Raw genomic sequence first — 8,405 nt, forward strand, 5'->3', positions numbered from 1 at the left:
CTGTTCTGTTATCACTTCCGGCAAAGGTACAAACAAAACTCCAAAAAAAATAGTCTACGGTTGTTTTCTAAATTTTATGGAATTATCATCGATCGGTGGGTTCGTCTCTTGTGGTGCTCTATGAAATTATCAATATTATACATCTTTTTTTAATAGACGAAGCTTTATGATATTCAATTTGAGTGGATTTACATTGTTTTGCATATTGTATTTCGTATATGAATATTATGTGTTCAACAAGAAGATATATATGTGTATTGAATTGTTATATTACACCGTTCCATATTATTGTTTTGACACTTTGTTTTTGTTGATTAGCTAATGCAGAATATTGATTTGAACTTCCAGATTTGTTGAATAAATGGAATTGAATGAAAAAGACTATTTAACTACTTCAAAATTTGACTCGTGTGACGATTTATTAAAAAGTGTTCGAGAATTTTATTATTCTAAAGGATATGGGATATCTATTCGTGGTTCAAGAAAAGACAAGCACGTGATTTTGCAATGTGACAGGAGCGGTTCATATCGAGATATACGAGGTATTGCAAATAAAAGAAAAAAACTACCACATCTCGTTTGATCGATTGCCCTTTCAAGATTGTGGGCAAAAAATGTAGTGATGGACCTGATGGTGATGGCACTTGGACATTTAACGTGAAGGACTTGACACATAACCATGAGCCATCTACGGACATATCTGGGCATCCATCGTTTCGTCAGTTGCCATCCGAAAGAATAAAAAGTGTTAAAGAGATGACCAAAGCTGGAATTCCCCCAAGACAAATTCTTTCATCTTTACGTCAAAAACCCCAAATCTACCGGCCATCTCTAGAACTATATATAATGTGAAGAAAAATATATGAAAGGAAAATTTAGGGAATCGGCCCATGATCAACGCATTATTTGAGGAGCTTGAAGAAGGTGGTTTTACATATGATATTTCACATAATTCGGAGGGGCGTATATCTCGTTTGTTTATTGCACACTCTTTGTCGATTAAACTTGTCAAAGCCTTTTCTGATATCTTTGTGATGGATTGCACCTACAAAACCAATAAATATAACATGTCACTCCTTGATATCATTGGTGTTTCATGTTTCAATACATCCTTTTATTCTGGGTTTGTTTTTTTAGAAAAAGAAGATGAAGAAAATTATTCTTGGGCATTACGTGCATTTAAGGAGATTATTGGACAAGGTAATCAACCATGTGTGATTATGTCAGATAGGGAATTGGCGTTAATGAATGACATAAAAAATATTTTTCCTACAACGACAAATCTTTTATGTGTTTGGCATATTGAAAAGAACGTATTGGCAAATTGCAAGAAATATTTTGGACGTGCCGAAGATTTTGATATTTTTATGTCAAGTTGGAATAATGTTGTATACTCGACGACGGAAGATCTCTTTGAGAAAAATTGGGATGAATTTGAGTCAATGTATATAGAGAAGAAAGATGCACTTGAGTACATAAAAAAAATATGACTTCCTTGGAAAGAAAAGTTTGTTAGTGCTTGGACCGATAAGTACTTGCATTTTGGCAATCGGTCTTCATCAAGAGCTGAAGGTGCTCATGCCAAACTTAAACAATAGTTGCAAGTTTTTATAGGAGATTTGAGGGAAGTGAAAGAGAAAATTTGTCTTGCAGTCGAGCATGAATTTAATGAGATTAAAGTGAAACTCTCAAGTGAGAAACTTCAAGTTCCTCACTATTGCAATATGCCATTTTTTAGAGAGCTTCATTCTCATATTTCTCACTTTGCCTTGAAGGAGATATATAGGCAATATGATGTTGCAAAAGATGGTAATATTTATATTTTTTATTACATTTATTATTGTTTCTTAACCTTTATTATTTACCCACTTTTATTAATTATTTAGTATTTTTTAGGTATTATAACTCCGTGCACCGGTCACTTTATTACAACTATGGGTCTTCCATGTGCTTACAAAATAAAATATTGGCAAGGAACTACTTTTTCGTTGGATTTAATCCACCCTCATTGGAGGATTGACACGTTATCGTTAAATGTACAAAATGATTTGCATGGTGAAGGCATCGATCGATTCGATGAGTTGCTTAATGAGTTGCGCTCAACATATCAAAGGTGGCCCTTAAATAAGAAAGAACATGCTCTTTCAGTGATTACAAAACTTGTGAACCAATCTGTCACCGTTTTTGAGCCCATGATTCAACGACCAAAAGGAAGACCTCCAAAATCAAAAAAGAAAAGAGGAATAACGTCCACAACACGAGATCCTTCAAGATTTGAATTGGTAGAGTCATCACAAAGCCGCAATAAAGTGGATGATGAAAATAGCTTAATTGATTTAAATGTATATCCATTAGATACCTTTGATTTAGATGGTTCTTTTTGAATTTGTCATAATTGTTTTTTGGATAGTTATTTGGTTTTTTATTTTGGATGGTTGCTTGATAATTTGTTTGGTAAAAATTTTGCAGATATAAATAATCTCTTTATTTTAGAAGTTATTATTAAATATTGTTTTAGATATTATATAATACACTTTTTTATTTGAAAAAAAAAATAGTAAACCAATTTACAATGAGGTTTTCTAGCATAATTTTAAGTGAACAGTGAAACGAAATTTTGGAAAGAAATTATATACATGGAAGAAGAAATATATTAATTTAGTTAGAGGGGGTAAAATATAAAGTTTGATAAAATAAAGAAAAGGGTAAATTTGTCAATTAATAAAAATTTGTTGTGGATGGCCAAAAAAAGGTTGTGTATGAATCAGCTCCCTTATAAAAAGGGCAAATTACAATAAAAACATGATATATTGCCAATTTTACGGAAGCACATATAATTGATTTGTTATATTAAAGTAACTCTATTTTGAAAAGAAATTTCACTACGACGACATTGACATTCTATTGCCGGTTCCATTGTCAAGGTAACATTTTTTTAAAGGAATTGTATGTTGAAAAATTTTTCAACTTCGTAACCTCATAACTAATATTCAAACTTAGATTACCTATGAAAAGATGATTAACAAGTCTTGTTCGATAGAGCTTAGTATGATAAACCAAAATTATCAAACAAATAGACAAACAAGTCATAATCATCACTAGGCGACAACCCCAAGTCTCATTTGGGACCCCAAAATTAATTTTGTTTGATATTATATATATATATATATATATATATATATATATATATATATATATATATATATATATATATATATATATATATATATATATATATATATATAGTTGAGTTGGTTAGAGGGTCATAGATCCATGATTCTTCTTATAATCATTTTTTTAATTAACATACAGAATTTCCAATTCTTTTTTGTAATACAGAGGTGCTATATATTAACATGGCTGGTAATGTTTCTTCAGCTGACATACATATATAATACTAAGGTTATCATATTTAAATTACACAAAAATTGTAGTTGAAGTGGTATTTGTATATATAACTTTTTTTTTTTCATTATCGTAGATTGAGTATTTCTAAATCTATCAATTAAAACAATGTGTAAAGTTTTTATATATAAAAAAATTCAAATGTATTCAGATTGAGTATACATATTAGTTATTCAACAAATTCAGATATTACTTTATTAAACATTTTGTTAATTTCAACTCAAACAATGTCATATATAAGTTTTTATATACCATGTGAAAACATTTTCATTGTCATAGATATTAAGAAATACTGCAAGACAAATTATTATACTAGTAAGTGTAAAACTCGTCTAATACACGAGTTGATTAAAAAATTAAATATCAAAATGTAATAATAAATATTTTTTAAAATAAAATTTAAAAATAAGGAATGAAAAACATATTAATTATAATTTATTATCACATTTATTACATTTAATACTTTATATATATATATATATATATATATATATATATATATATATATATATATATATATTATGTGAATTCAATTTTAAAAATTGAAAAAATCTAGAAATTGACATGTGGCAAAATTGGTCTTAATTTATTATATTAGACTATATTAAATCACTAGTTGTTAGACCCGTATACTATACGGGTTGATTAAAACAAAATATTAAATACAAACGATTAAACGGTAAGTTTATTTGAATTTAAAATTTGAAATAAGTAAAAACTATGAAAAAAATTAAATAATATAAACATGCAAAAAATAAATTAAAATTATGTGTTTAGTTGTCAGACTCATGTGTTAACAAATGTTAATTATAACAAAATATTAAATATGAAGGTTTTAACTGTAAATCTATTTTAAATTGAAATTAAAGTTTGAAATTTGAAATTTGAAACTAATATAGTCATTATGGTATATTAATTTATAGAAACTAAATTAATGACATATTGACAAATGAAAAATGAAGTAAATGACAAGTGGAAAATAAATATCTCAAAATTATGATAAAATGACATGTGACATAATGCATGAGAGAATGACATGTGACAAAATTATTTTCATTTATTAGGAATGATATGCTACTTAAGAACAGTGAAATTTAGACACTTTAGGTATTGGCCATAATAATTTGGGGAGGTTGATAGTTTTAGTCATCGGCTTAGATTTATCCGTCTGTGTTGTAATCGGTCTCCTCAGCCTTCTAAAGCCATTCAAGAAAGACAACCTCCTTCCTTTGTTCTTCACAATTGAGACCGGAAATGCTCTTACCACCACCGCCCTATATGGTGGTGCTCACCACCACCACCATATACCCCGTTAACCACCGTCGTACCATTATATAATTAAAGTTTAAAACACATATGGACCCGACTCAAAATTTTCAGCTCCGGATAAGAATGATCAGCTAAATGGATTTCCTCGGCTTCAAATTGGAGGTGCTTAACTGTGGCATCTTCCTATTGAAGTCAATATCATCATCACCATTCGTCATATATCTATTCAAGTTTTCAGGAATTTGGTGAAGTCGGCACCACCATCTTCTCTACTTGTCGCCCCAGATAAGAGTTCACATAAGCTTTTGAGTATATTCTTTCTCTGTCTTATCTTCATCTGTTTCAGTCACTACTGCACACCAGTTGATACAAAATCAGATGTGGATTTACATGTCATGTTGAAGGTAATGTCGTTTTGTATGTGCTCTTGCTCATTTTAGCTGTGAAAAGGGTAATCCTTAGATTATTTTTTCATATATCGAATATTTATTTTCTATATGTTTTGAATGGAAATTGTAATCGAGAACTCAAATTTGCACACAATAGATTTTGTTTTCTATTCTTGTCAGGTTTCTTACAAATATTAAACTCACTTTACAATTTTATTAAGGATGCAGTGCACATCATGTGCTCAACAAAATGTCTCAAACAATGTTCCAACCTTCTTTTGAAAAGGATTAGTTTGCAGCTTCAAAGGGCACATAAGTGAAATGGCAAGGTGTCAGTTACTTCTTCTATTTGACTTCTTCTATGAGAATTAGTATATGTTAAATTGATATTGACACTGTGTGTTTTCACAACCTCAATTACTTGTTGTTGTTTAGTAGTTGTAGCAAAATTTTCTAGCATCAAATAATAAGAGAATTAGAATGAAAGAGAAAATTAAGTTTTAGAGTTAACCCTTCTATCTTCAAAATTGAAATGACTGCAATAGTAGATGATTTGGTTTAGATTAAATGCTTAAATTTTCTTCTTTTTACTATATACAAATAGAGGTAAAAAGAAAAAGAAATGTAAATTATAAGCAACAAAACATAATATAATCCTTATATCACTTGAGTAGTGAATAGTAAATGAAGTTGAGATATATCACAAACCATAACTAAAATGATAAATTATCAGTAGCCCTTGTGTTGTTGTAATGCCATTATGAGTACAAAACCTCAATGTGAAGACTATAAAACCACAATCTCTACCAGCAACAAGATATGCACAACATCAAAATTCAGTAACCACCTGTTAGGCTTGTTATTGCGCTCTGGATTGAAAATTTTGCATAAATCATGAATAAACTTTACTCCTGATATTAGGCTTGCTAACTGTGTTCTAGAGTAAATTATAATAGGTAACAGTTGGAATATTTTGCCCCTACCAACAATTGTATCTTTTTATGCTTTGTGTTTGAGTTAAAGATCTCCTCTATATATTTGATAAATGTAAGAAATTGACAAAGAAGAAGAAGCCATGGAAGAAGAAGATGGTTCTATTTTATATGGATCAAAATATCCTATATGTCAACTGTTATGCCACTTAAGCAATCATGTAAAATGCTAAACCAACCATTAACTAGAACACCTAGTTACTACAAGGTAAGATAAGAAGAACATGTGAAGTTAGATAGTATTTTTATACAATTTCTTAAGATCCTTGGTATTTTTTGAACATGGTAAACTTCAATGGTGTTTTTTGTACAAAATTAAACAAAGTTAGACTCAGATTCTACACACCTATTCTGAAAGGTAAATGTTGTGGTTGTTCATTTCTAATCTTTAACCTTTACTACTATTTGATCTTTCTTCTCAAAAAAGATTTGACATTTTCCTTCAAGTGGGTTGTTTTTATTTCTATTCAAGTTGTGTTCTTTTACATTACAAGTATTTATTAATGGGACTGGCAGAAGGTGGCAAGTAAAGGACTAGAGTAAATTATAAAATTTACACTACGAATGTACTTAGGCTTGAAAAACTAAAGCATAAGGAAAACAATACATGGTACTAAGAAATATATTACATTTTTGTTGTGGTTAAAAAGTCAAATGTATTTATACATATTCTAATAAACTCTTGAATAGGCTGAGGAAGATGTAGATGCATTTAGAGAAGAAGTGAACTCCTTACAATGACAAACCATCAATGGAAATGTTGGTATTGGTATCTCAATGGGAGGTCTGCAAGATAATACATGTAACACTCGTTTTCCAGAATGGATTGGTTTGGGGAATTAAGGAGCCAAATGAATGATTTTTAAGGAAAACTGGGTGTCGCAACGTGACCATAGAGAGGTCATGACATGACGAATAAAATAGGAAGTGCGTATCCGGGAATCATGTTACGGCGTGGCATGAGTATGGTCATGTCGTGAGGAGGGTTGCAACTCAATACCATGATATTTTAAGGTTTCCATCGTATTTAGGCACCCAAACTCGGATTTAGGGTTCATTTCTCAGCCTTCATCTCTCTCAAACCTCAGAAACCCTAATCATAGTCCATCTTAGAGGTTTTTGCTCATTTTTTGTGGATTTGGTGCTCTTTGAAGGAAGTAGAAGGAGAATTGGTGCAAGGATCAAGAAAACAACACTTTCTCTTCTTTGATATCACCTTCTAGACAATTTATAAGGATTAAAATTCTACCTTTTTGATTTATTCTCTTAGATCTAAATTATTTTGGTCCCTTTTTGGCTCATGGTTTTGATTTGAGTGAATGGATGGAATAAAGTTGGTAACTTTATGGTCCTTTAGAGTCCCTAGAGCATCATATCTTATGGATCTAAGGATTGGTTGTGGATTTTGAATCTTGTATGATTTTTAAGTCATTTTATTGCCCTTTTGCATAGGTTGGGTACATGACATGCATGGAACATGCATGTCTATAAAGTTGTCATTTGTATAATCCTCTAGAGCCCCTTAAAACTTTCTGGAAAGTTGGAGTTGAAGACTTAACTGATTAGGGGCTAAAATATTAAGATTTTTCCTCAGACAATGGTCACATCATGACATGGAGAGTGTCATGATGTGATGATGGATGATTATGTGATTATCTTGTCTGTTGTGTTCATGACTTAACCAAGGAAGGTTCACACAGTGATGCTTGTCGAGTGAGTGGTCTATATCTGAGTTGACTAGGTTGGAGCATGGTCAATTTGGAATCGTGTCAGGTGCATTTTCACGACATGACCATGGACTGGTCACAAAGTGAGGGTCAGATGTTGATGTAGTTAACCATTGAATTTGACCTTGACTGTTTACTTGTTGACTTAGGTTGACTTTTTGTCAAGATTGCTGGATTTAGTGTGGAAACTAAGATTAGACCTTTTATGTTTTTATAGGAATGTTGTAGAATCTGTTGCGTGGCTTTGATTTGTGGTTTAGCTGACTTTGAGAGTCAGGTGAGTCTTTTCACTATAATGTGTATGATGCTAGTTGTCTTTGTGATACTTGCATGGAATACCCCAGGGGTAACCCGTAGCATTTGTATGAAAGACCATGGGGGTAGCCCATAGCATTATATATAAGACCATGGGGTATCCATAGAAATGCAAGGAAAGACCATGGGAGTATCCCATGGCACTTGTACAAGAGACCATGGGGGTAGTCTGTGGCAGTGCAAGGAAAGACCATAGGGTAGTTCATGGCACCTGTATGAAAGACCACGATAGTAGCACATGGCAATGTATATTTGGTGTGTCGTATTTTAGGGAACTCACTAAGCTTTGTGCTTTCAATTTTATGGTT

The 8,405-nt window shown here is 31.3% G+C and overlaps 1 protein-coding gene across 1 annotated transcript; it reads left to right on the forward strand.

Annotated features, from left to right (window-relative positions):
* Positions 1-890: 890 nt before the first annotated feature.
* LOC145075624 (uncharacterized) lies at positions 891-2,384 on the forward strand. Its single transcript, XM_079021802.1, has 3 exons — positions 891-1,200; positions 1,615-1,809; positions 1,897-2,384. The coding sequence occupies exons 1-3, from the start codon at positions 891-893 to the stop codon at positions 2,382-2,384; spliced, it is 993 nt and encodes a 330-aa protein (XP_078877928.1).
* The last annotated feature ends 6,021 nt before the right edge of the window (positions 2,385-8,405 follow it).

The sequence above is a fragment of the Lactuca serriola genome, chromosome 9, assembly GCF_051521515.1.
Source record: "Lactuca serriola cultivar US96UC23 chromosome 9, Lser_US96UC23_V15, whole genome shotgun sequence".
NCBI classification, from domain to species: domain Eukaryota; kingdom Viridiplantae; phylum Streptophyta; class Magnoliopsida; order Asterales; family Asteraceae; genus Lactuca; species Lactuca serriola.